Below are 25301 nucleotides of genomic sequence, written 5' to 3'. Positions count from 1 at the left end.
AACGAACACAACTTGTGGGGGTGGGGTGAGAAAAGTCGAGGCGAGGTTATCTTGTATGGATGTCAGCATGCATTCACTTCTCTCTGCCTCATATATAGCACGGCTGTGCTTTTTTGCGATAGTAATGAGGACTAAATTTGGCATAAAATCGAACTCATTAGCAAAGTTCACCAGATGATTGCTTTGCATAAAACACGACACTGATTGGATGTAATTAGGTTAAAGGATGGCACTTTAGTTTTAGCCTTATTATTCCAGCCAGTTCTTACACTCTACCAACTGCACAGTGAAAGTGCTAGGCTCCTTCTGGTATTAATTTTCTCTTTCTTAAAATAAAAGCTCCTCACGTTTTGATAGCAAAACAAACCAAGCCAAAGCGCAATGATCGCCTGGATGTGTAAGCCGAAACTGTGTTTTAATTAAATATTTACATTTTGCTCAGCAGCGGCCCTTGAATTTATGTTTTTCCTCTGGCAAGTCTAATTTGTGTTTTGTTAAAACCTGTGCCCACCACGCCCCCCCCCGTACCCCCCCCCCCCCCCCCCCACACACACACACACACACACACACTTAGAGAAAACAGCTTTCGTCTTAAATTAAAATTGCCATTATCTTATCTAGGAAACATTTCAAAAACACGGATTTATATTATATGTGTATATATTATACGAAAGAACAACAATAATATCTGTACAGAAGACTCGTTTCATAATTTACTTCAAAGAGGGTGTATTATCCTTTTTTAAATACAAAAACGCTACATTAAATATACAGAATTAGTCTTAATACAAATTAATTCATGGTTGGTTAAGACATTTTTTCAGATGTTACATATTGAACAGTTTGCATCAACCGTTTCGAACATATCAGAAACTAAAAATCTTTTGTTACTTTATACCATCTTGACGGAAAATACTTTGTCATGTTGACATAATAAATAGTGTCCAGCGATTCGGCGAAGAACCAGTATTAAATATTGGACATACCTTTCTTCAAATCATAAGACGAGGTGTCCTTGCAATGATCTATTTGTGCCGAGCCCTTTGTTTTAGCTTCTGGACAGAGTTTTGCCAGAGCCTCTGCTCTACTTAAGACAGTCTGACTTAATCCATTGGAACTGAAGTGTGTTGTGCTACTACCCCCGTGGTGGCTGTGAAGGTGTCCGAAGCTGCCATAGTTCGTGTAGCTTGTGTAGAAGGGCGAGGTGTAATAGAGAGGCCGGCCCAGCACGGCGCTGTTCGGGTAAGGACAAGGGGAACGGGACGGAGACGAGGCGCTGGCCGGCACGGCGCAGCCTTGACCCGGGCACACACTCTGCTGCTGCTCGCTCTGTTCCTTCGACTTGTCCGAAGTGGCGATTTCCGCCAGGGACCAGAGTTTGGGCTTGGAGCTTGTTGCCGGCGGGGAATGGATGACTGAAGTTACATTGCAGTTCGCTGTGTTACTCGGAAGAGTGTGAGTTAGGTTTGTATGTGCATTTTCCAACTCGGAGTCGCCGCTTTGGTGCAAAAGCTCAGCTCCACGAGGCACAACCAGGGAAGAAGTCGTGGCTTTAGGAGAGTGAATGCTTTCTCTTTCCTCCGCGTCTTTTAACTCGGAGTCGCTCAGGATCTGCCCACTTTCTTTGCTGGGATCCTGTTCCTCAAATCTTTCACAGGCAATTTCTCCCATGTTCGTTTTCTGATTCCCTGTTTGAATCAGTTCAAAAAGAGATTTAAAAACACTTATTCTGTCCTAAAATGCGAAATAAAATCAAACATCTTTAACATATTCTAATAAACGTTGATGTTTGCTTCAAAGGAATTCCAAATTAGATGTATTTGATTTGTTGATTCCGCTTAAATTGCGTTACTTGGAGATGATATTTTAAATACATTTGGCAGTATAGCATTTCTAAAAGCGTCTCTGAACTGCACGTGTAACGAAAATTACATTCCAAACGAAAATCCGTGTGTTATTTGGCTTTTGTGTGCTTTATGAATAATAAAACCAAAATCGGCTCCGCGCCTTTCTTGCAAATGATTGCACTAAAATATTCATTCATGTCTTACCTGCTTCTGGTTCGGACGAGTTCCCCTTTTCCAAAGATTTCTGCGGCTCGTCCTCGTCGTTTTTTTCCAGGTCTATGTTCTCCTCTTCCTCCTCGTCTTCGCTCCTGTTTCTCGGGGTCCAGGTCATCTTGTTCTCTTTCTTCAGCCTCCTCCGGGCGTTCGCGAACCAGGTGGACACTTGGGTCAGTGTCATCTTGGTGATGATGGCCAGCATGATCTTCTCGCCTTTGGTGGGGTAAGGGTTCTTCCGGTGCTCGCTGAGCCAGGCTTTGAGGGTGGCGGTGGCATCCCGGGTGGCATTCTTTCGGTAAGCTGGGTCACCGTAGGGGTAAGAGCCTAAAGGAGCAGCGTACGGGTGATATCCAATAGATCCAGCCATGCCCGCCGAGTGATCATAGGGAGAGCCCTTAAGACACAACAAACACCCGTCAAAATCGCATTTTGTACCGAATGCATTCAGCTGCGAATCCTTTAACCGAATGATATAACCTTTAAAGAACGCAAACAGCTAAGTGTGTCGAGCTTTTGGAGATTTGTAATAAAATCAAGCAATTTTTCAACAACAACAACAACAAAAAAAAGCCACGTTAACCAAATTGGTCGAACCGATTTGCATTAAAATAACAGACCGGGTCGCCTGGAAAAGTTTGTAAAGAGGGAGGTGAGATCTTTTCAGAAATGATCTCAAAAGAGGCTCCCCTTCTATTCAGCAATACTTCTGAATGGTAATGTAATGGTGTGTAGCAAACAGAACTTACCACGTAGGAAGTGAAGGCAGCGGTCGGGTCTGTGCCGTACTGGAGGTGGCCGTTATAGCCTGGGGAAGGGGCTGAAAACGCTGTGGATCCGGCGTAGGGGCTGAAGGCAGATCCCGAGGAGGATCTCCCAAGTTCATCCGTCCTGGGTCCCGATATCACGCTCGTGCTGTAGGCTGGACACGAGTAAAGCGCTAAAGAAGCTGACGGTTGATACAAGTAGCCCTGAGGATACGACATGGCTTAAGATTCTGGTTTTGTGTGTGTGTGTGTGTGTGTGTGTGAATCAACCCCCTATTTCCAAAGCTCTTGTGTGAATTGTGTGATGTGGAATCATGCGCCGGCAGTTTGCCTGGGTCTGCGCTGTCAGCGGCTGACTCTCCCCAGTGTTTACTTGCTTGCAGAAGTTTTCCTTTGGATAGAGCTGCTTGGGAAAGGTCCTGCAAGATGCAAGTTCGAAATTCAGGGTTTGTGACGCCTTCTACGCACTCGCAGCTCCTCCTCTCAGGGTGTTGTCAATAGAAGAAAAGCAGCAGCCTGATGGGGTGCCACAACCAACCTAATGAGAGGCTTTTTTTCTCTCTCTCTCTGTATCGGAAGCCTCACTTCAAGGCTCAAGTGCGCCGGCCCCTGGATGGCAATCTTTTACCAGGCTCCAGCAACTTTAACTTTAACTTCGCTAATATTATACGTGACAGAAGCCCATATAATCAGGAACAAATGCTGATCTCACTGGAAATGCGTGCCAATCAAATTCCCCCAAAGTACGTTTTTCTGACCTTTGCATCGATTTTAGATTTAGTGCTCATAAGTAATTACAATTCTATGGCGTGCGATGTTACGTTTGCCTTGTTACAGGTGTGTATCCACTGCACATGGCAATGTAAGGCGGAAGAGCCTCCCCGCACCTCCCCCCCAGGATCAGTTATCGTCCCATGTCAAATGCAGAGCATCTTTTTCCCCCCATATATCTGACTCCTTAAACCAGGATTCAGATGATTTCAAAATCCGCCGGCAATTCCGCCCACGTGGCTCGGCTAATTATCTAGTGAGTTGCTAAATCATAATTGGTTCCGGAGGAAAAGAGGGACGGGGGTGGCTGGAGATGAATGGCTCCGGCAAAGGGCCGGCGCGGACACGATGGGCCGAACGGCCTCTTTCTGCGCTACAGCCACTCTACGATTCACGGTACAAGGTGCAGTTCCAAGTCGGAGCTGATATCAGATGTGGGGCAGTGATATTGGCTTCGTCAATCCTGGTTAGGTAAGGGGTTGAGGGGGAGTAAGCAGCGTGTTTTCCATCCTTGTCACCGTCCGGAAGTCGTGCTGGAACCGCGTTTATGTGTGTATTTTTGTGTGTTTCAACCTGGAATGAAATCAGGATAGGACTGGGTTGTGATGGCACTTTCAACCTGGTGTTGCAAGACTTCTAACTGTGCTTACCTCCGTCCAACGCCGGCATCTCCACATCATGGTATTTGTCACCAGCATCACAGCCACCTTGGAGTAAATAACCATTTTGGGTGAGATGTTGGAAGTTGTTGGAGCCTCGCCCCGGCATGAAGAAAAGTTAACAGTGGCCTGAACCCAGAGATTACATTATTGCATTCAAATCACTCCCAAATGGGGCTATTTTTTGTATTTATATTAAGCTGTTGGGGCGATTTGATTCAATTCTAAGTCGGCCTATTTTTGCGCGGACAGCAACTGTCAGTGCAGTGTGCAACACTAATGCAGAAAGAGACCCACAAAGACCAACAATTGTGATATTATTACTGAAAAATTACGGAGAAATTGTTTGCAGTTTGGTCACAGATACACTGTGGGTGGTTTTCGCACAAAGCACCCACTTCGTCTTTAATACAAATCTTAGCAACAAATGTTGTGCATGATAGTTCTAGAGTGGGAGAAGTTGGTTTTCACTATTGGCCACTAATTCGCGCAAGTGAGTAATAGCCGTTAGGAAGCAATGCCAAGAGATGATAAAGCACAATGTGCAGACTGTGCGTGCATCAAATGTGTGGATAGAATTACTGTTGTAAAAATAGACACAAGTCCAAGTGCATAATAAAATAAAAAACCCTGACATGCAGTTTTTGGACTATTAAAGTAAAATCTATTCATCTTGGGTTACATAAGCACTCTTGAGATTATAGAAAACATTTTCTACCTGCCATTTAATTATTTCACACGCTGAGAAATGGGATTGTGTTATTAGAAATCAACAAGTTTAAGATTTTGGGGAAAGAAAATATGTTTTAAAGTATGATCATTCATAGAGCCACAAAAAAGGCATGATGACGAAAGAGGCCATTCAGCCCATTATATCGGCTCCAGCTGAAAAATAAAGAATAAATAAAATGAAAATCCAACCTTCCAACATTGGCCCATGACCTTGCAGCTTACAGCATTGTAAGTGCTGACCGGGTGCCTTTTTAACTGAGTTGAGGGTTTTCCCGCCACCAACAAGCCAGGCAATGAATTCCAGACACCTACAATCCTCAGAGTGAGGAGATTTTTCCCCATGCTTCCTCTAATTCTTCTATCCCCTCGTAATTCATCCCTCAGTTAGGGGAAACAGGTCTTTGCAGTCTATTCTATCTAGATCTCTCGTAATGTTTGTACATGTCAGTTAGGTCACCCCTCAGCCTCCTCTGGAAAGCAACCCTCGCTGCAATGTTTTCATGGCTGCAATGTTCAAACCCTGGCAATATTCTTGCATATCTGCTCTGCATTCTCTCCAGAGCAATTATGGCCTTTCTGGAATGGGTGACTGGAACTGGAGACAAAATTCCAGCTGTGGCCTAACCAGCACTTTATGTAGTTCCAGCATTAAATCCCTGCTTTTGTATTTAATATCTCATCTGATAAAGGAAAGCATTCCACGTACTTTCTTTACTATCTTTGTCACCAGTGCTACCACTTTCAGGGATCTGTGGACATACACTCCAAGGTCTCTCACTTCCTCTACCCCTATGAATATGCTTCCATTTATTACGTAGTCCCCACTTTTGTTTATTTGTGTGCCCCCCAATCCACCCCCCATGCCCTCCAAATGCATTACCTCACACTTTTCTGGATTGAATTCCATCTGCCTTTCATAGTTTTGTGTTTGTGAAAAAAATGAGTTGTTGGAGGTCCAGACAATGAAGGAATGCCTGACCCTAACATTTATAGAAAATAAAAGGCTTCTGCCTTGTGAAAACAGGATATGTAAGAAGAATTGATCTGTATTGTAGTAGTTGATATTTTATAGTGGCTTCTATTCAGTTAAGTGTGCATTAGTTTTGCTTCATATAATTTTTATATTTATATTTATAAAATTCATGTGTCTTAAAAAGAGGAGCCCAAATGAAATTAGAATCCATCAATATTCAGCATTCCATCAATATTGGCTGATTCACTGAATATATGAATTTGGACTATCCTTGAAAATGTTGTGTTTGGATATCTGGGTTAATCTGTACTCAAACTTCAGATGTTCTAAGTGTCCTTTGCATAAGCTTGTTACCATCTCTCTGGTCCCCCAACATCTTTCCCTGCTGTCACAGTGGATGACATCTAAGAGGTTGCCAGCTGAAGCTCGAACTTCAACATTTTTTACTTAATTTGTTCAACATTTTTTATTCTTTCTTTGCAGTTAAGAGATTGTCCCAGTTTTATATGAGTATGCATCCATTTCATTACTTTTGAAACAAAATGGAAAAATGCTGATGTCAGAAGTGCTCTATGCACATTTGTTGTATAGATCTGCATAATCCATGGTAAACTGTAGGACCACAGTATGTGGAAGACCACATAATACAGATTGTTATAGAAAATGTTTGTACCTAAAATACCACTTTATATCTCTATAGAAAATAAAACTTCCCTGTGCTAATGGACATGTGAAATAACCGTATCATTTTGATTTACTTGTTACAAGTTCAACAACTGGGGTTAGAAGGTTAGGACTCCATGCCCTCAAAACAAAAGCTGAACCTAAATACAAAATATCATGCATAATATATGAACATATTGTTTTAAAATATTGTTCAGGAAGTACACAACCTGCCCCCAACCTTCCGTTAGTGCGATAATTTTGATTATCTTTTGTGCCAACATTTACAAATTATAAATTGCTATGTCAATATTTTGCATTTGATTTCACTATGCTATGCTACCTGTCACAATAATTGTTGCAGGCTGTGGCCAACGTGTGGCTTGGTGAAACAAATATCCGAAGTCTCCTAACTCTGTTGTCTTGCGTATGTTTAATAAATTTAGATTCATCAACTGACCACAGGCACCACGAAGAAAAATTTGTAACTGAAATATAACTTCTACTTTGAGGGCTATGGCAGTAAAGTATACTAGGATTGCACAAGTGACAAGTAAACAAAAGTTTACTCCAGTGCTGATGTTCCATTTACATTTATAAGTTCTTGTTTTTTAGCCTTATTAGACCTACACTGGTTATCCTGTGTATCAAGTATGTACTTCAGTTCAGATGAAACTTTTTTCTACTTTACTGCATTGTCCTTCTTGAAACCAATGGGTAAGTAATGATTTCTGGTAACAAGATAAACTAATTTTGGGTGACAGCCTTTCCTTGTGGAGCTACATTTTTATGAGAAAATCTGAAAAATGTTCACTTCTGTGCTTTCCTTTTGCTGCTGCACAATTGTGGAGAACAGCTGCTGACTATAACTATGGAACCTGATGTACCATATTTGCTGTTGCATTTTGCCATTTGCTTGCTGAGTGTTTTGATGACCACGATTACGATTACTCCTGCTTCCTCTGACAGCCTAAGCAAGATATGAGCTATTGCAGTCTTAACATTTCATGCAAGTCTTCATAGTTTGTACTAAGCAGTGACCTGTTAGTGCTTGTGATTGGCAGACACATTGCTGAAGATGGAGACTTCCAATGGCATTAACTAGATCAAATCATGGTTCAAAGTTCTATGTTACCAATAGGTTAGTTATCAATCCAGTGATAGTAAGGGCAGCATGGTGGCACAGTGGTTAACACTGCTGCCTCACAGCTCTAGGGACCTGGGTTTGATTCCCAGCTTGGGTCACTGTCTATGTGGAGTTTGCACATTCTCCCTGTGTCTGTGTGGGTTTCTTCCAGATGCTCCGGTTTCCTCCCACAGTCCAAAGTTGTGCAGGTTTGGTTGATTGGTCATGCTAAACTGCCCCTTAGTGTCCCAGGATGTCTAGGTTAGAGGGATTGGTGGAGTAAATTTGTGGGGTGGGATTGTGGTCAGTGAAGGCTTGATGGGCTGAATGGCCTCCCTCTGCACTGTAGGGTTTCTATGATTTCTATGAAATCGGCTTTGTGTATTGAACGAGTATATATAGTAGGAATCAACTGTCAGAATCCTGATATGCCACTTCTACTCTAGCCTTAGACCATTGGAATAGAAGTCTAAACCAAGACTGAATTCAGGGTCTCCTTGCTTTTAATAAGCTATTGGTGACATTAACAGAGGAACTTAGAAGTATTTGATTAATTTAGTGCAGACCTAAATTTATTCTGTTATTTTAAATGGATTAACAACCTTGTTAAAAGTGTAATCTCATACCAATGGTTAAATGCTAACGTTGTCAACAATCATGTTTAGACCACTGTCTGTTAATGAAATTCTCTGGCTGGTATTTAGAATTCATAGGTTCAGCTCCATCTCATTGCTGTGAAAATCGAATTTGGGGTGAGGGCCTTTCCATTAGACTGAACCCTCATTTGAGGATTTTTTTCAAGATGACATCTATTCGCATCTGTAAAGAAGCATCTGATTTGCCATCAAGGGGGTGATAAAATATTCCACTCGCTTATAAAATGCACTTCTGAATGCAAATAAAATCAATTCTAAAGACATAGTTCACTCTGTTATATGGCATACCCAGGTCATTGTACTTTTGGAGAAACAGAGTTAACGTTTCAGGTCAATGACCTTTCGTGCGCAATTCATTGATCGGAAGCGTGAACTCTTGTTTTTCTCTCCACAGATGCGGTCAGACATGCTGAGTATTTCCAGTATTTTCTGCATTTATTTAAGATTTCTAGCATTCGCAGTGTTTTATTTGTGCGTTATAGTGCTTTTGATGTAAATCCTAGGGCATTGTTGATTGGGAGGAGAGCCAATGTATATTTGGATACTTGATTCAACATCAGATTTTAAAAGCTCTGTGTCATAAAGTGAATGCACTGCCTCCCTTGCCTTTTCTTAAATCACACCCCGCATGGATTCAGCCAGCTTAGCGCTAACCTGAATTTCTATTTGAAATATAAATCATGGCTAATTCATTTTCCCCCTGCTTTCAAAATCTAATTTTAACCGCAAAGCCATGTGAAGGCTTATGTTTCAAACACTAATATGTCTGGCAATGTTAACGGTTATTTGCTGGACAAAAGTACGACGCGTTTTGGGGGCTGTCCCCCATCTCCGTCTCACAGGGGTAAAAAAGTTGCTCTTAAGATGGGACAGGAGCAGATGTACAGAACGATTCAGCAGTGCATGCAGCGTACGGTTTTATAATGTTTTTAAATACATATAATTCTCAAATAATACCAATTACTTGGACTATTCGCAATCGATGGAGGAGTGTCACTTTTACGCTGTAGTACATACTAGCTGATTCGCTGCCTTGCACTCTTAAGCTCAAAATGAGTGTTTACTGGTGGATATAAGCGAATAAACGAAGCAGGTATCCCCTCTCCAAAACTCATAAAAGGGTAGAAGCGAAAGCAGATTAAAACCATATGAACTGGGATAAATCCCTGCCGATCAACGGATGTAATCTCCTTTGATTCCACCAGATATATTTCCCAACACGAACATATCCCGGTTTATTTAATTCTCTTTGTCTGCTTATAGCAGCTATTCTGCTCAAGCCCATATCTCAGCGGGCAATCTCGTAAATCGATAGTTCCCAAAGTCTTTTGCCCTGCGAGATTAATCAGAGAACTGAATGTTGTATTTAGCCCCTCAATATAATAAGGTCTTTTTTTTACTGTACAATGCCATGCTTTGATAATATTATTCCATGTTAGTGGTTGATTGAGATGTTTGTTCTTGCTCTCATCTGTTTATAATCCGTTTTCGTTACTTTCAATTACTTTTTTTTGCCTGGATTAAAGGCTTAATTCTACATCTTTCTGAAATCATCTCTGGCAAAGCTATATTCATACAGGCGGATGACCAATACTATTGTGGAACAGGGAAACATATCAAAATGTGGACGTTGCTGAAATATGCATATTAAATTTCTTAAAGATAAATTCACAATGAACGCGTGTGCCTCTGTACGTTTTAAATAGGTTGATGGTTAATTCCCTTTGAACTGGTAAGTTTTTTTAATGAATCACTAACGCACAAACTTTTTTAGGATTTTACCAAATGCAAGATGTATTTGTAGTTTCAAATTTAGTCACGGATCCATCTGTAGATTTTGGAAATTTATTTAGGTATTCACACTAAATGTATCCCACTCTTCACATTTGCTTTCGCTGCACTGGGTCTCGGGCATTGCAATTGCGCATCGTGGCACCTTAAATAGGACTCGCTGCGTTTGATCTTTGCACATGATACTTTGCAAAGCCACCATCTTTCCTAGCTCCACTCCCTTAAGTATCCTTGCGCTTGCATTACGCAAAAACTCAAGCGAAAGGAGCCGCTGTAAAGCGCTGTGCAGGTAGCGCAACTCTGACTGCACCTCCAAACACTTCCAGGGAAGCTTGAGTGACAGGAGTACCTGTGAGGCGCGAGCTGTGCCGGGAGGTGTAGTTCTAGTGTGGCAAGAAAAACTACAAATCCCGACGTTCAGTGCGCGTATGCTCCGGGGAGGGGACAGGGGCGGAGGACGAGAGTGTCGCCTCTTCCCATTGATTGGTTAGTTCGCTTACTCATTTGCATAGCTTTCCAGCCAATGACGGGGAGATGACTGCTGCTGACGCTCGGGTCGGAGGGAGGGAAGGGGGCGGAGCAGGGTGGATGGCACCTCAAACCCCGCCCAATCTGCGCGCGGACCTTCCCCCGGCGTCACATCCGCTTCGCCCAACTCGGTTGTCAAGGCAGCGGGCCGGGCGACCGGAAGCGTGGCGCGCGCGCGCGGCGGAGTTCAAGCACCGTCCGTCACCCTTGGAGACGGCAGTGCTTGACCTCGGCGGCGGCTTTTATTCCAACTCTCATTCACCGCAAGATGAACTATTCCCAACTAGTCAACGTCTTTAAAGCGGGGCGGTGTAGTTTGGAGCGTCCCGTCCTACCGGGGTAAGTCACTCACTCGCTGTGTTTATTAGCGATCCCGGGCAATTCAAACCCTCCGCTTATTACATTCCTCTTCCCGTGCGTATTTGCAACTGACATTTGCTGAACGTTAGGACATTTTGTGTTTTTTAAAAAACGAATTATTTATTGTGTTGGTAATGTTGTTAAAAAGTTGAGTACAACGAATGTTCGTCTCACCCCCACAGCTTTCTCCAGCTTCCAGGGTGTGTGGGTAAAAATAATAATAATATTCTAACGGAATCGCATAGAGATCATGGATTTCCCCTCAACGAAGGGAGAGCCAACAATTTACGCTCAGTCTTGGAAGCAAGGTGTAGTTTTACTCGCGGTTATCACAGTGCTTGTAGCCGAGTGCCCAGGAGCTGGGACGCTGCTGCATTTCACACACACATGCTGAGGGGCCCCGGCCGTCAGAGAAAACTTAAGTCCTTGATTTGAAATTCGTGACCTGAAATTGATTGCGATCGGCAGGTTTGCCTGGAGGAAGCTGGCAGTCGTCAGCACGTTTTTCTGTGTCTGCTGACAACCAAACATACAGACGATGCCGTGATAGGTTTAACTCCGGGACAGCTTGGTTTGTGAACCCTTCGGAAAACAAAAGTAAAAGATTAGGGGAGCCCTGGCTAGCCTTTAGGTTAATTGAAAATATACCGGCATCATTTTCTAAATAAAGCAACTTGTTTTCCCCTAAACCTATACATCACAAGTTGCAAATACCCGCATTAGATGTTAGTTCTGTATAAACGGTTACTCTGGAAAAATATTTCCTGGAAGGAATGAATGGGCGAACATAATACCTTAACCAAAATAATCCTGTTTAAATTATTTTGTTGCATTTGTTTTGTCAATGTAACAATTGGACACACAAACAAAAACAAGCTACATTTTGTATTTACTATTTCGATGAATCGTATTTTGCCTCAACCAATCTAACAACTAATCTAACAAGTAACCTTTCAAACACGAGGTAACCTAATGAATGGTATTTTCGGGATAGAATCTTTTAATTGTAAATGCGAATTGTTATTTTGCCGCTGATCCTGGAAAAGGCAGTGATGTGTATACATTGACTTTTTTTCAGGACTGCTACAAATTGTTTAACCATCCTGTACAGTGCTTAATTACTAAGGATTTCTGCATGGCTATCACACAGGTCCTACCTAGTTTTGCAAGATGAAAATAAAAATCACGATTGGGAGTGATTATTAATAATGTATCATAATGTATTGATCTATTTTGTTTTATGGTGACACATTTTTGATTATTGGGTAAATTAATTTCCATCCATAGTATTTGCCTTTGTATGAATATATAGAATTACTGAATAAAATTGTTGTTACTTCTATACATGTTCAAAGTCACAATCACTGCAATGCAAAATGACTCCTCTATTACTGTAGAAGTACAATCAATTTTTTTAGACTGGAACTGACATTATTATGCAAATTCGTGATGAAATGCTGTACCCAGACAGTGCCCCTTGTCTTGAAATTTCACAAATTTTGACAGCGTCTTTGAGATTCAAATGGATTTGGGAGAAGAAATCAGAATTAAAAATAAAACAAAATGCACCGTATTTGAGGTATTTTTGTATTGCTGCAACATTTGTTTTGAAAAACTGTATAATGAGAAGCTGTAAGATGAGCAAATATTATTACAACACTTATACAGTTTTCTAAATAGATATGTAAACTTTACTAGTGCTCATATTTTTCTTGTATTTATACTTGATGTATGGCAGTGTGCCAGTTGTTGTTGAAAAAACTTAAAAAAGAAGTCTTGGATTTATGGAAATGTTTACTGATGCTAACTTTCTTCCCCGACTATTTAAACAATTTACTTGTGTAAATTGCATCTGTAACTGTGAATCCTGTAACAAAGATGTACAGTGATCAGACTTCTCTGTGGTGGGAGAAGTAGCTATTAACCTATCACAGGTAGTAGAATGCTTGTCTCACAAAAGAATGGTTGTAGGTTCAAATGATAGTTATGCCTGTCAATCGCATTTGCCTGCCACTGCTTGAGCTTCATCAGTTCTCAGCTGGGCATGGCAGTCCTGCATAGAAAGAAGAAATTGAAATGCTCTATATCAAACTATAAACAGGTCTATGGCCTTGCACATCTTGCTGTAGTACCCGAAATGTACAAGACAATATCAAGACACTTGAAGAGAAACAAGTACAAAATAATTTAATCAACACTATGTAAAAACATGAATCTTGTAAAATGAATGACCTAGCATTTAAAAAAAAACCCTTAGAAATGTGTTATGGACCAGTTTGTTTGAATATATATCTCTCTTTATCTTTCCAGGCAATCAGAAAATATTTTTAAGATGCGCTTACAAAAATTGGTTTTATGGTAGAAGAAGAGGTAAGGCTTTCCCACTGAAATCAATTTGCCTATTTTGGCAAATTTACAGTATCAAAAAAAATACAAGAATAATGAAACAAAAAACTGTGTATTTCCTTTTAAAACTTAGACCATGAAGTACCTGTATCCAGTCTTTACTACAATATTTTTTGACTTCATATTAGTCAGATACTGTTGAAATTTAATTTTCTGTTTGTTAGTGGTTGGTTAGTTCCATGGAAAAAGAAGTCTACATACATTACTTCCCATTGTATTTATGCGGTTTTGAGATGGATCAAATTCTTACAACAGAATAAAAATATCAAAATAATCAGAAGATACTTTGAATTTACTTATTCTTGAATATTAAAGTTCTGTTGAGGTTTTTGTACCTTATGAACATCACTTGTTGCATTGTCCAATACCACACAAACTTGTATTTTCAGGTATTAATTTTTAAAAAATGGTTTTGAGCTATAGCCAACACAGATTTTTGCCATTGTCAATCTATCTATTAAATATGAATAATGATGGCTAAAATACCTATTGTTGTAAAAGTAAAATTATTACAGATTTTTACCAACTGTTCAAAGTATATATTAAGGACTAATGCAGCCTTTTTTTCTCAATGCTGCAAAATTACAATTTCATTTTCAGGTTTCTCCATAATTTTACATGCTGTGATGAAAATATAAACAGCTTGTCAGATTCTGACTTTTCCTTCTTGTAAGAAAATATGATCCTAACACAATTTACAGCATATCATGCGACGCTGAATGTCAGACTTGGTGTATTTCAGTACTGTCCAAAGAGACTGAAGATAGAAGTGCAATGAGTTGTTTTCTACAACTTCTGATCAAACTTGATATACACTTCACATAAAGCTGTCTCTAAGACCTTCTCTGGAATCCATGTAATATGCTTATCTATTTTGCTATTTGTAAGTATATGCTTCTTTCGAACACCAGAAAAATTAGGGATGTGTTAATCTGATCATCACCATACTTATATTTTGAATAGCACTAATGTTTTTGCTTTTACTACCTTATTTGACACATTATTCCAAATATTATCACTTTTGAGTGTTTATTGATACTCCAAATTTTCTCTTTATTTTTAATGATGTTCTCTTGTCCCATTTTAATTTATTTTCATCTCATCCATGTTGCCAATATTTTCTTCTCATCTGTTTGTTAAATTACATCTTTTTATAACCGTATGTTTCTTTTTATTCCTTGGGTCAGTCCTGTTGTTCTGCTTGTACTTTAACACCATATAACTTTTAGGATCGCAATTTATGACTTCCTATCAGCTGGTCTGCAGTTGAGTGGCCTTCCCACTACTCTCCTGCCACTCCTGACCTCCTCAATTTTATGTCAGGGTCGAGGCCATGAGTGACCAACCTAACCTCATCCCAATTGAGATCCTTAAGAGACAGATTATTGGCCAGTTAAGCTTCAATGTTGAGGCAGGCAGGTAGAGTTCAGGGACAAGGGGAAGCCAGAAGATTATCCTCCATGGGGCTTGCGTGTAAAGTCGGTGGGGAGCAGTGGTGCCACTCCGCAACCCTTCTCCTCAATCCTTTCCAATTTGGGCAATCCCCAAATCTTGCCTACTGGTCCTCTCCAACATGATTCTCCACCCCACCCTACCTGGTCCTGGACTTGAAATCTGGCGGCTGCTTTTGTAGTCCCAATCTTGCCCACTGCTAACACTGTGATGCTTGGACCTTGAACCACCACTCACTCATTCAGATTGATCATCCGCTCTCTGATATTAGACTTCCACCCTATTCAGGGGTGGAAGTTTCATCCCCAGCCAATCAACATTCCTCAGAGCATTAGTGTTAAATAGCTGTAGGGCTGTTGTAATTGATGGGGATGTGTCCCTGCTGACTTTTCAGGATGGGAAACACTACCATCTGAAAAAATCTCTCCTTATTGTCCAGGTGATGACTCCTGAACTCAGTACTCCAAGTATGATCAATTAGGGAGTTATAAAGAGCTGGCATCCTCTGTAAACTTTTATTCTGCTGTTCCTGGTTGCTGTGCACTAGCCTACTATCACCTGATGTTAATTTGATTTGATTCCTTGCACAATTAGGAATGTGGAGGACAAAGTGAGTGAGGAAAAATTTATGAAAAATTAAGTTTAAGAAGGAAAAGGATGAGTTTTTTTTTCGGTTTGGATCTGAGGGAGACCAAACAAAATATTTTCTTAAAGGTGAGAGATTGGGAGCTGTGGAGGAGCAAAGAGATTTGAATGCCCATGGACTTAAATTACTAACAAGTTATTATGAAGGTACAAAAATGATCAACAAGATTAAGGATATACTGGGATTTATCTTGAGAGGACTGGAATATAAAAATGATAAATGATGCTTCAATTGGACACAACCTTAGTCAAACCCCAGCTGGAGAATTGAACCACTGGAAATATATATTGTGGGGAGGGGGAGGAGCACGGACAAGCATGAAAACAGGAGAGAGTTGTGCCAATTTTTTTTGGGCTAAATACCCAATCTTACTACACTTTGAGGAAAAAATGAAGCAAGATTTGTTTCCTCCTGTCCTACTGATGAGGCCATCATGCCAGGTTCCCATTGATGGGGACCATACGTGATCCTTGCTAGTGAGGACTTTGACCTGCAACACTGCAAAGGCAAGTGAGACTGGCCAATTCCAACTCGTTCTCACTAATAGTAATTAAATCAGATATAAAATCGATTTTAAATATTGAGATCGGCCTCAAGCCCTTTTTGGGTACAAATAGGTAAGATGACTGGTTGATTGACGAGAGAAGAGCCATGGATGTCATCTACTTTGATTGACGAAGGAAGGGCTGTGGATGTTGTCTATGTGGATTGATTGACAAGGGAGGGGCCGTGGATGTCGTCTACATGGACTTTAGTAAAGCATTTGATAAGGTCCGTCATGGCAGGCTGGTGCAAAAGGTTAAATCACATGGGTGATAAGAGTGAAGTAGCTAGATGGATTCAGAGCTGGCTTGGCCATAGAAGACAGAGGATAGCAGTGGAGGGTCTTTTACTGATTGGAGGCCTGTGACGAGTGGGACCTCTGCTGTTTGTGATATACATAAATGATTTGGAAGAAGATGTAGCTGGTCTAATTAGCAAGTTTGCGGGTGACACAAAGATTGCTGGAGTTGCCGATAATGATGAACATTGTCAGAGAATACAGCAGGATATAAATAGGCTGGAAAATTGGGCGGAGAAATGGCAGATGGAATTTAATTCAGATAAATGCAAAGATGCATTTTGGTAGATCTAATGCAGGGGGGAGCTGTACAATAAATGGCAGAACCATCAGGAATGTAGAGACACATAGGAATCTGGGTATGCAAGTCCACAGATCCTTAAAGGTGACAACACAGGTGGAAAAGGTGGTGAAGAAGGCATATGGCATGCTCGTCTTTATTGGACGGGTCATAGAGTATAAGAGTTGGCATATGATGTTGCAGTCATACAGAATGTTGGTTAGGCCACATTTGGAATACTGCATCCAGTTCTGGTCACCACACTACCTGAAGGACGTGGAGGCTTTTGGAGAGAGTGTAGAAAAGGTTTGCCAGGATGTTGCCTGGATATGGAGGGTCTTAGCTATGAGGTGAGATTGAGTAAATTAGGATTGTTCTCCCTGGAAAGATGGAGGTTGAGGGGCGACCTAATAGAAGTTTATATAATTATGAAGGGCATAGATAGGGTGAATAGCTGGAAGCTTTTTCCCAGGTTGAAAATGACAAACACAAGGGGTCACAAGTTCAAGGTAAGGGGAGCAAGGTTCAATACAGATATGCGGGAGGTGTATTTTACATAGAGGGTGGTGGGGGCCTGGAATGCACTACCAAGCAAGGTGGTTGAGGCAGACATGCTAGGATCATTTAAGACTTATCTAGATAGCCACATAACACACTGGGAATAGAGGAATACAAACAGCCTAGTTAGGAACACATGACCTGTGCAGGCTTGGAGGGCTGAAGGGCCTGGTCCTGTGCTGTGTTGTCCTTTGTTCTTCGACTTTAGAAGGGGTATAGATTTGCTAATATAACACTGGGGCTTAAGGAGTGATTATTATGAACTGTTGGAGTTCCAATCTTGTAGTTTAGATGCCATGGTATACTATGTGGGATTACTGTTATGTAATTATTATAAACTGCCCATCGTTTTGAATTTAAGGGAATAGGGCAAAAGTTGCAAATGCAAAAGGGCTCAATGGCCTGCTACAGCTCATTCCACGTTCACCCTCGACAGCAGAAGTTCCATTTTGAATGTTCCACGTTTTGATGCTATAATCTTTCTGGAATCATGTTCCAAATGTTTAGCACCTTTTGTGTGGAGGAGGAAAGAAGAATTAATATGTTATATTTATTTTCCATTAAATTAAATGTATGCCTTTTGGTCCTCTCTACATGAATTCTTTAGAGTAATTTTCAGGGTTCAGTTTCTCTATACCGTTTAATGTTTTATATGCATTAATTAGGTTTCCTTAACAACCCTGTTTGTTTATGGTGGGATGGAATCTGCCAATTGTTTCTTCAGAATTTTTTGTTTAAAAAAATACGTATTTTAGCCAGAGTGGGATTTCCTTCCTTGCAAGACCACTCTGGTAATGGGGCGTGTCTGGAGTAAATCCATTAGAATTATAAGAAAAATGATGGCGTTACAAAACGTTTGGAGATTCGGCTTCAGCTTGATGCATTTACTTTGCCTATCACATTATTAGATTGGTTTGAAAAAAACTAGGAACTGGTATTGGTTTGAAAGCAGGATTACTGAATTAAATGCCCAGTAGAATATTGGTTGTTAACTATGATCAGACATTTGGTGCATCAGAGCATGGTTTTTCAACATTGCCACCATTTATTTGTTTGGAACAAGCAAGTCTCATGAAAACTAATCTATTAAGCCCGTTCATTTGGACATTGTATACGCTAGCAATTGGACTAATGCATATAATGCATTACTTTATTTGTAATAAATCACTCAATGAAAAGTTGCATGAATATTTAGATTAATGGGTACTTGGGGCTATAAGTGTTTCATTTTAATTGACCATACAACACTTGGGGTGTGTTACTTAATTGTATTAATCAATATTAACTATGTGAATTTTCTTGTCAGGCTCTTAAGATGTAATGAAACAACCATATACCCGACCTAAAAATATGCAGAAATAATAGCAAAGTTGTATTGTGATGATGCATTTATTTAAGTGATTATGATTTATAATAATGCTATCTGGGCTTGGAATTCCTACTAGATGTCCATGATTATTGTTATTAAGAGCATGTATAATTGACTTTCACGATGAGTTGTAAACACTTAATTTTTGCCATAACTTTATAAAAGCCTAATGTTGCAACAAAGTTTAAAAATGAATCACTCTGATACTTGAACACTGAAATTTCAATCTGTTAACTTGTGGAGACTAATTTGACATCTCAATACTTTGGAAAGTTTTTTACATTTATGTTTCATGATATTTATACATGACGTCCTCTCACCAAACTCTTTGTTGAAAGAAAAATGCATGCAACGAGAACTGTCTGTATGCTCAGATCCATTAAGATACTAACCTGACAACTCAGTGATTCAAAAATGCTTTAGTATGCTTTCATTAGCCTTAATGGATGCAAGTTCTGTTATGGCGTAGTATGTCATGCATTGCAATTTGATAAGTAAATTTTAACTATTCTGAATAGTTTTGAGGGTTTTTTTTTGCAGTATAACTTATAATTCTAAAAGTTTTGCTACTGTTGATAAGTCAGTGTGCACAAAAACTTTGCTATTTATATCAAGGTTTGCGTATTTCTGTGTTTTGTCCCATTGTCACATTTCTAGTTTTTGAACTTGCAGATATTTTTGTGCTGTTAACATTTTGTAAATTTAAAAATCCAGTTTGAAAATTAGATAATTACAACAGTGTATGCTTCATGGAGTACACCAGATTTTCAATACTGTTTGCAATTGAGAAGTTGTAAGATGTAAGTTAGCCAAGAATCTAGTGTCATGGAATGCTTCAGTTGCTTGGAATAATGAATACAGTTTCCACAAATACGCTTCAAATTCCTGAATGAGAAAGAAGAATTTGATTTTAGTTAGCATCTTACTCTTGTTTAGGATTTTCCAAATTGCTCTCTGGCTCACAGTTATTTTGGAGGTGTGGTCCCTGTTGTTTTGTAGGTAAATTAGCAAAGGGTGAGCTGCTAGCATTTTCCCACTTGGTCTCTAAGACCTGGGTTCAAGTTCAGCTCTGACCAAGAGAAAGTAAGTTTTTGATATTGGGGAATGGTGGGCTATATTGAAGAAAATTTCACTCTATTTGTGGGCACTATTCTAGACCTGCAAGTACTCAATGCTGATAATGGATGCCTTATTATCAGCATTAAATTCCTCATTTTCATGAACTCCAAAATATATAGATGCTTAATGAGCACAATGTACCTGAAGTGTATTGGGTATGCCTAAATAAGGTACCTGTTAATTTACTGGGCAAGTCATGTCCCCAGACCCTGCAGTGAGAATTGGCAGTCAGAATAGTTATTTTGAAAAGCTTCTCTATGATTTGGCATGGAAATATTTATATTGTTTGTTGAAGAGAGAACCATGTTAAAATATTTGCAACAAAGCTGCAGGAAAACTAGCAATGTGCTATTATTTTCAACAGTAATTGCTATTCCTAAATTTAATTCGCATGTTTTTATATTTTCATTTAAATATCTAAAAGCTACAAGTATACATTGTGTTGTATTGATGGTAGAAATTAAATCTCTTTGGCTAAAGGTGTTACATGTATCATAATAGAGCACAGTAGGATGGGACCAAAATTGCAAGTGCTGTGCCATCAATTATATTATAATATTTATCTGGATAGCTTATTTTAATGGGAGCCAATTGTGTGTACCTTAATGCATCTGGATAGCTAAATTATCCAGGTAAGCATCAGTATTATCTTTGATACACTTTCTGTCCACTGTACTCCAATTATGTCCAATTATTAAATGTAATTTTGTTTATAATAATGCTTTATTGTTGCACTTTGTAGAATATATGCATCTTTTAAGTAGTTAGTATGTTGCATCTAGCATCTGTTGCAAATTTGTTATATTTCAATGCAATAATCTCACCTGTGTAGTGCAATGGACACAATTTTCTTCTAAGTTTCATCAGCCGAGTGGCTTTTATTGTAAAAGCTGAATTTGTACATGGAATGCAAGATGCCAATTAATAATGCTACAATATATAAAAAGCATGAAATCCATGCCTCTAGAATATTTTACAGGCTGAATGCAAGTCTAACGATTTTTTTTTAATTAAGCAAAGTAGTTTTTTTGACTGGATTGACTCATGAGATTAGACTCAGGTTTTTATTAGTTTAAGTGAAAGAGAAGTAGCTATTGGAAAAGTGCCATTATGATGTGTTAACTGCTGGAAAACATTTGGACGTTTGGAGAGTCACATGATCATTTACTTTATTGGAAAATTTATAAATGTGTAGAATAGTACAAAAACTTTGCAGAATGTAATGCTGCTGTTGTAATATTTTCTGATCAGAGTTGTACATAATCCTCAAAGTATAAAATGCATCTATATGTTCAGTTTACCAATTTGAATTAAATGAAACAAATTACTATATCTAAATTACTTATTAAGTAGTTAAACATTTCAGTCTATGTAGATTTCCCTTACATTTTAATTTTATTCTGTAATTAGAATTTTTTTTCAAAATCAGGCACTCTGCATTGGGACCAACCACTCTGATTAGTTGTTGAATAAATAACTGCAAAGTAAGCCTCCCTCTGTCCTAAATGTTGCCTCTGGGTTGGAATATTGTCATTTTCCACAGAGTCATATTGATTTAGGATTGCAGATTTCAGGAATGACTTCTTGCCATCATTCCTTTGCCATTTGAAATAGACAACAGCAATCCAAACTCTCTTTATTGCATTAATATCAGAAGAAAGACATTTATTCCATGGATATGATCCTGCATGCTATGGTGAAAAGGGACAGTAAGCCTATCTGTTCCACTAAATCCCCAACATTTTCTCCCTTTTTAGTGGTCAACAGTACAATATTGTACACTTAGTCGTCGCAATGTTGATACTATTGTTATAGTAACCATTTCTGTACAGTGCCCATAAAGGTCCCTTCTTGAGACCTCCACAATTGCCTCAACTATTGTTTTCCTCCCATAGGACACCATGACTGCTATTTCAGTCCTAAAGACTCCCCAAATTGCTCATACTTTCCTTGATGTAAGCTCCAAGGTACCACCTTACCAACTGAAATAACTTTCACAATGGATATAACTAACAATAATAGAAACTATTCAAAATTAATATCCTGGATTTTATAGTCAGTGAGGAAGAAAGGATGCTTGCTGCTGGCCTTAAGGGAAATTCTTTCAAAGGTCCAGTTATCTATGTAGTATAGATTTTGTCATTTTCAACATCAGTTTGAATCTCGTGCTAGGCAAGGGGATCTCCAGGCATCCAGCAACAGTGATATCATTAAGCAGGGTAATTAGTCAATCAAATTGAAGTATTCTCGCAGGCAGCAACCAGGAAGTAAAATACACTAAAGTTTTCACTTTTAATTAAAATTTTACAGAGAGTGAAATAAAAGATTGGAACTTATATGGCATTAAATAAGCTAAAATAGCATAAACTTTAAAAACATATTTTTTACCTTTTTTATCATAACAGAAATTTGCCAATCTACATTTATGAAATTAATTTTTCAGGACTATTGAGTCTGTTCAGCAGTAATTCTAAACTTATTATGCCATTTAAAAACCCAATTGCACCAGCATTTTCAAGGGCCTCTGCAACAAGATTATGAATGTTAAAGGATAAGTTCTTATCAGTTCAGTGATTTCTACATAATTGCAGTCTGGGGAGATTTCAGTAGCAGATCCTAATGGGAAGTGTGGACTCACAGACAGCAAGTTTTGCATTTCCATGTGGATTGCACGTATATGTGCACTTCAAAATTTGCAGTCGGAGGAGTAGTAACAGCGCACACTGATAGTTTTGCCAACTCTATCATTATAAAACAACATCTTGTTTAGCTAGTTTGAAAGAAAACATAAACAAATCAGACATGATTGACTTTAGTTTTTGAGAGTGACAGAGTCTCAACAACAGTGAGTTTCTGTGGTCAGCATCCCTTGTGACAATTATACAATTTCAAAGTTTGCTATGACTTAACTTCTCCCACAACTTCCCTCTTTCTCTCTCTTTCTCTTCCCATATCTACATATTGTCAGCACCCTTATTACACATTACAATGATGTATCTTGTTACAGTTATGATCTGAAGGATGTTTACAGTGTTCGAGGTTTTTTTTACAGGACTGATATTTTTAACAAAGTAAATAACCGGCACCATTGTTTATCTGATTAAATACTGTAAAGTCACTACTCTCAGTAGTGTTAGGGGGGCATAATTATGATACTTTTGAGTTCTTTGGTGTTTATTTTCATCCAATCGAAACACTTTTACTTTGGATTTTTAGATAGTGAGGAAAATAGGAGCAGAGAGATTTGGAGCAAATGAAATCCCCAGTGGGGGGAAAAAACAACTTTGTTGAGAAACCCCTTAATCCATGTCAGAGGAGACTGTATGCACTCTGCAGTATCTATCATAATATTCTGTGCCATGCTGTTCGTGCAACCTTTAGTATTTTAGGTAGCTGGATAATAGTCACCAGTCCAATACACTTGCCCCAAGGCAAAAGACAGAGGCTTTTTCATCATTTTCTTCCTTTGGGTATTGAAACCTGTGACTCTCGAGGTGAAAGACAGTCATTTGTGTTTTATTCACAATGCAATGGATTATTATACAGTACATAGATACATGCTACCATGTATAGAGTGCTATTGTGAATTCATATATTCATTACTTATCCGATTAAATTGATGTGCCACACATGCACCACAGATTTTTTTATTTTGTGAATAATAGAATATGGAAATAGTTGTATTCATAGTACCAAGAAAAAACATTTAAGTACTATTCTTACTTTTATGGAACCTATGCATATCAAAGGCTGTAAGTTCCTGCAGGAGTTAATTTACAGTGAAATTGCTCATGTGCTTCATGTGAGGCATACATAATTGATTAGCAGGAAAAAACTGCTATGTAATATTGACAGGTAGTTGGCCTCACTTATAGAACAGGCAAATGCAGAAACCATTTAAATTAAATGTTTGTTTATATAACAATGATGGTTTTCTCCTGTTCATGCTTTTCTCATTCAATGCTATGAGCTGCAGTTGCAGTGACTGTTAAGTGTTTAAATGATGACACCATTATGTGAAGTGATTTTGAAATGAGAGATTTCACTGGAAGATTGCATCTGCTCTTTTCCCTCCCTATATCACACTCTCTGGCTGTGCAGATTATGATTGATTTGTTTGTGACAGATTGCAGGAAACAGTCATTGATTTTTCAATATTTTACCAAAAAATTATTTACAGTTGTAACCATGGGGAGGTATTTCCATGAGCTGTCAGCCCTTGAAAGACTGGGATAATATTCCCTGCTCTCTGACAAGACAAATTACCTGTAATGAGTGCAATAGCTGAAGGGTATACTTTTATTTTAAAATATGTCAATAACCCCAGTGACTAAACGAATATTGATTCAGCATAATGAAGCCTGAGTAATGCGAAAATGAGCTCTTCAAGGAGCCTACTAAAGGGTTCCATTCAGCTCATAGCAGGAGGTTTTCCATTCTTCACTGCTGGGTCACGAAATGCTGCTGCTTATGAACAAATCATTAGAAAATTCAGTGCCCTACCTCAATGTGAAGATTGCAAATAGCCCTACTGTAAGTGATAGATAGGCTTGCTCTCCCATGTTTTTACTCCAGCATTTATATTATGTACACATAAAACAGCTTTAATATTAATGCAAGGACTGTTTGTTCTGTAAGGTGTTGCCAAAGTCATTTTGCAATCAACACACACCTTTTTTTAAAATAAAATCATTTCTTGTACTCCAGGTCATTTGAAAAAAAAGTGGTCAAAGAGGAAGTGAAATGCAATAAAAATATGTGATATATGATTGGAATGTTTAGTTAATCTTTGAGGAAAAATACAAAAATGCTGTGTATACACTTTTTAAAAAATCATTGATACTGTCTTGTTTTTATGGCAATTCAACTACTTGATAGCCCTCTTTGCTGATACCATATCAGCTTTTTATTCCAGATTTTTCTTTTAAATTGAATTCAAATTCTCAAACTGCCATGGTGGGATTTGACTTCATGCTTTGGATTATTGGTCCAGGTCTCCGGATTATTTGTCCCGAGAAAGTAACCATTACACTACCATAGATTGTATGGAAGTTACATGGTCATTTCTACTGAAATCCAACACAATATTGGACTAGACATAAAGCGGATTGGTAAGTTAGAAGTTTTGTGCTCCTTTGTATATTACAGCAGGAGTCACTGTTTCTATGAACATTAAATAAAATTTACAAAATTAAATGGAATACAACCACAATCCAGATATTATGTCCTCTGTAAATAAGCCACTTGTAAATTAGAAATGGTAGACACATTTAATTTGCTCATGGCATGATCTGAGTCTCAAGTTTATTCTTCCTTTCACTACCAGGTTCGATGGTACAAGCTATAAGTGCCCCACCAAATGTTTTGCTGTCTGCTTGCCATGAATTCCCAAAATAATTATCATACTTTCTGCCTTCTTCTATTAACAGTTTGCAAGTAGTCTGTTTAACAATGCATGGGTGGTCAGAACACCCTGTTAAAAACCATATTTAGAGCAAGTGGTTGATGTAAGCAATTGCTCATTGGTTGCCCCAATCATGCTGC

At 38.9% G+C, this 25301-nt stretch overlaps 1 protein-coding gene and 1 long non-coding RNA gene across 2 annotated transcripts in view; one reads left to right on the top strand and one right to left on the bottom strand.

The window, feature by feature from the left end:
• Nucleotides 1–559: 559 nt before the first annotated feature.
• irx5a (iroquois homeobox 5a) lies at nt 560–3237 on the bottom strand. The gene is made up of 3 exons (XM_080188112.1): nt 2810–3237; nt 2052–2457; nt 560–1688 (listed from the first exon to the last, which is right to left on the bottom strand). Exons 1-3 carry the CDS (start codon nt 3044–3046, stop codon nt 970–972), a joined length of 1362 nt encoding a protein of 453 aa, XP_080044238.1. The 5' UTR covers nt 3047–3237; the 3' UTR covers nt 560–969.
• A 7695-nt stretch (nt 3238–10932) lies between these two features.
• LOC145342556 (uncharacterized) overlaps nt 10933–25301 on the top strand; it is a 132341-nt gene continuing 117972 nt past the window's right edge. Inside the window, exons 1-2 of the long non-coding RNA XR_013886563.1 lie at nt 10933–11065; nt 13397–13456. This is a non-coding gene — a long non-coding RNA (uncharacterized LOC145342556). The remainder of the gene's footprint in view (nt 11066–13396; nt 13457–25301) is intronic.

This window comes from Carcharhinus amblyrhynchos, chromosome 4 (assembly GCF_965287045.1).
Source record: "Carcharhinus amblyrhynchos chromosome 4, sCarAmb.v2.hapA, whole genome shotgun sequence".
Taxonomy (NCBI): domain Eukaryota; kingdom Metazoa; phylum Chordata; class Chondrichthyes; order Carcharhiniformes; family Carcharhinidae; genus Carcharhinus; species Carcharhinus amblyrhynchos.
The sequence above is the reverse complement of the archived record's forward strand: the minus strand, read 5'-3'. Positions and strand labels throughout refer to the sequence as shown.